Genomic DNA, 2,407 nt, shown 5'->3' with positions numbered 1-2,407 from the left:
TCAGTTTCTGGCGACAGTGGTCTGTACCAATTCACCGCTGGTGGTGAATTTGGAGATTTTATTGTCCATTCCTATGATGACGTGTTCACTGGCTGTAATACAAATGGACAGAGGTTCAGCATTGGTACTAAATCTGGTCTGTAGTCGTCCTGACTCCAGCTCTTGGATGTTACACTTGCCACAGGCCCACAGAGTGTTGGTTGTAGGAGAAAGGCTTATGTCACTTATCTTGGTGTCGTGTTTAACTTCCACTACTACTTTACCCTTCCAGTCGAGGAGAGTTAGTGTGTCCAAGAACTGGGTCCACGCCTTACCGTCTGTAGTAGGACATATAGAACTAATATCGCAAGGAGATCTCCATTTCTCCAGTATCTTGGTCTGAAGAAGTAGGTGATAGTCCCGATTCGTCACTTCCCTCTCTGTACCGACTATACCCATGTCTAGAACAGAAATCTGTCGGTGAGTGGGCGGTCCATCTTCCCCGTGTGATTTAACAGTGAGATCACCTCCGGGACGTCCATGGCTCTGACATTCATATAAAGTCTTCATGTCTCCGAGAGCTTGTTCTAGATACCTCTGAGGGTCACTGTTAGGAGTGAAGCTAGCGATAGCAAGTGTAGGTGTGACAGGGAGGGAGACAGAAGAGGTGACATCACAGTCTGTATCATAGATTTGTATGTCTGAACCGCGCTGTAGTAATTCCTTACATTCCTCTACCTTCTGTTTGAGCTGTTCGCTGTACATCTCCAGGTCCTGTTTGTAGGTGTGAAGTAACTTAGCGTTATCCTCCTCCATTTGTTGATAAAGAGACAAAGTATGGGCTACTAGTAGGTCAAGATCACCCTTTAATTTTGCGGTTTGTGTTTTCAACTGTGCTGAAAGTTTTTCAAAGCAACTTATGTTTTCCTTCAGAGAATTATCAACAGAATTGATATACTCATCAATTTCCACAAGGTGAACATTTTCAGTTTTGTCTACGAAGCTTCGAATGTCTTGCTTCTTCTCGGAAGCAAATTCACTGAGTTCACATAAAAGATGACTCGCGTGGGTAGAAGATATGCATTTGATACATGCTGGTAGCTCACATGTTTTACAGAAAAAATCCAGTTGTCTCCCATTGTGATGAATACACGTGGATTGACCTGGAGGTCGCTGAGGAATCTGACCTTCATGGAAGGAGGTCGCCATCTTGCTATGTTAAACTAACACTCGTCGACTAAATTTTCCGAATTAATCCTTAAACATACTCAGAACAGTTGTGGTCAAGGAGAATCAGGGCAATGTAAATCCAATGGTCATCATCATCGATCTATTGTCCTTACGTCATACTTGTCCATCTAAACAAATACACACAGGTCAGATATAGATTACATATATCTAGTTGTTAAGAATGTACATACAAAGAAGTCTTTCCCTGTACACCTGTCCGGTATTGTGTTGTCTGGTCGAACCATACCGACTTTAGATGTATATCTTCTGAAGTTAGACCAACTCTCGCCTGATGGGCTGACCTACCAAACCTGAGGACAATTAGTTGTTAACTTTGTCTTATATAGTTGTGTATTATCGATTTGACATGTGAACTCCGAAACTCATATGACAATCACTAGAGATACGAAGGTCCAATATAATTAGCTGATAACAGATAACCGAGTTAGGAGATATATAAAATATATAGACAGAATAGAGGTGTGTAAACAGTTTCGTCTGATAACATGGACATTAAAATTCGTATTTAATTGAAGTAATGATTGTTATTTTCTGTTGTTTACTGATGTATAAACTGCATTTGCTGGGCAGATATTTCAACATGACGCGCTCCATTTGAAATATATGTCCATCAAATGCAATTTATATACAGGTAAACAGCAAAAAAATATCAATAAATACATATATTTACATTTTAATCGACTATTTTTTTAAATTTAATGTTCTGATAAAATAATACTTCGTTTTCTCAACGTTATACGATTTATGTAACAGCCAGTCAATTGATGGAATCCCGGAACAGCTGGCTCCAATTTGGCGGAAAATGTTGTCAAGTTCAGAAAGTAAACAAAATATAGTTCCATAATCACATTACCCTTTTCAGTCCATTGCTACAATATTTCTCAAACTTTTATTTCTGAAATATATTTAAAAAATTCAATACAATCAAATTATTTATATTGAAGACGTAAAAGATACAGGAACAATAGGCCAAATCTGATGCGCATTAACACTACTTGCGGAGTCAGTGTTCCGGTGTATGTATTCTTGCGCGACAACAGACTTCGTTTACACAAGTGTAAACGATTTCACAATTGGTAAGGTTATATAGCAAAGAAAAAAACTGAAACGTAAATATCACAAAATGTATGTTAAGCGTTCAAATACAACGTATTTCTAAATACATGGGTATTACGCA

At 38.6% G+C, this 2,407-nt stretch overlaps 1 protein-coding gene across 1 annotated transcript; it reads right to left on the bottom strand.

Annotated features, from left to right (window-relative positions):
* LOC138309599 (uncharacterized) lies at nt 1–1,188 on the bottom strand. Its single transcript, XM_069250822.1, has one exon. The coding sequence runs from the start codon at nt 1,186–1,188 to the stop codon at nt 1–3; it is 1,188 nt and encodes a 395-aa protein (XP_069106923.1).
* Between the last annotated feature and the right edge of the window lie 1,219 nt (nt 1,189–2,407).

The sequence above is a fragment of the Argopecten irradians genome, chromosome 15 (genome assembly GCF_041381155.1).
Source record: "Argopecten irradians isolate NY chromosome 15, Ai_NY, whole genome shotgun sequence".
Classification (NCBI taxonomy): domain Eukaryota; kingdom Metazoa; phylum Mollusca; class Bivalvia; order Pectinida; family Pectinidae; genus Argopecten; species Argopecten irradians.
This window is presented reverse-complemented; position numbering and strand designations above follow the sequence as displayed.

Bases quoted from the DNA above. Each gene is read 5' to 3' on its own strand.
- LOC138309599 (XM_069250822.1), bottom strand. From the start codon at position 1,188: ATGGCGACCTCCTTCCATGAAGGTCAGATTCCTCAGCGACCTCCAGGT.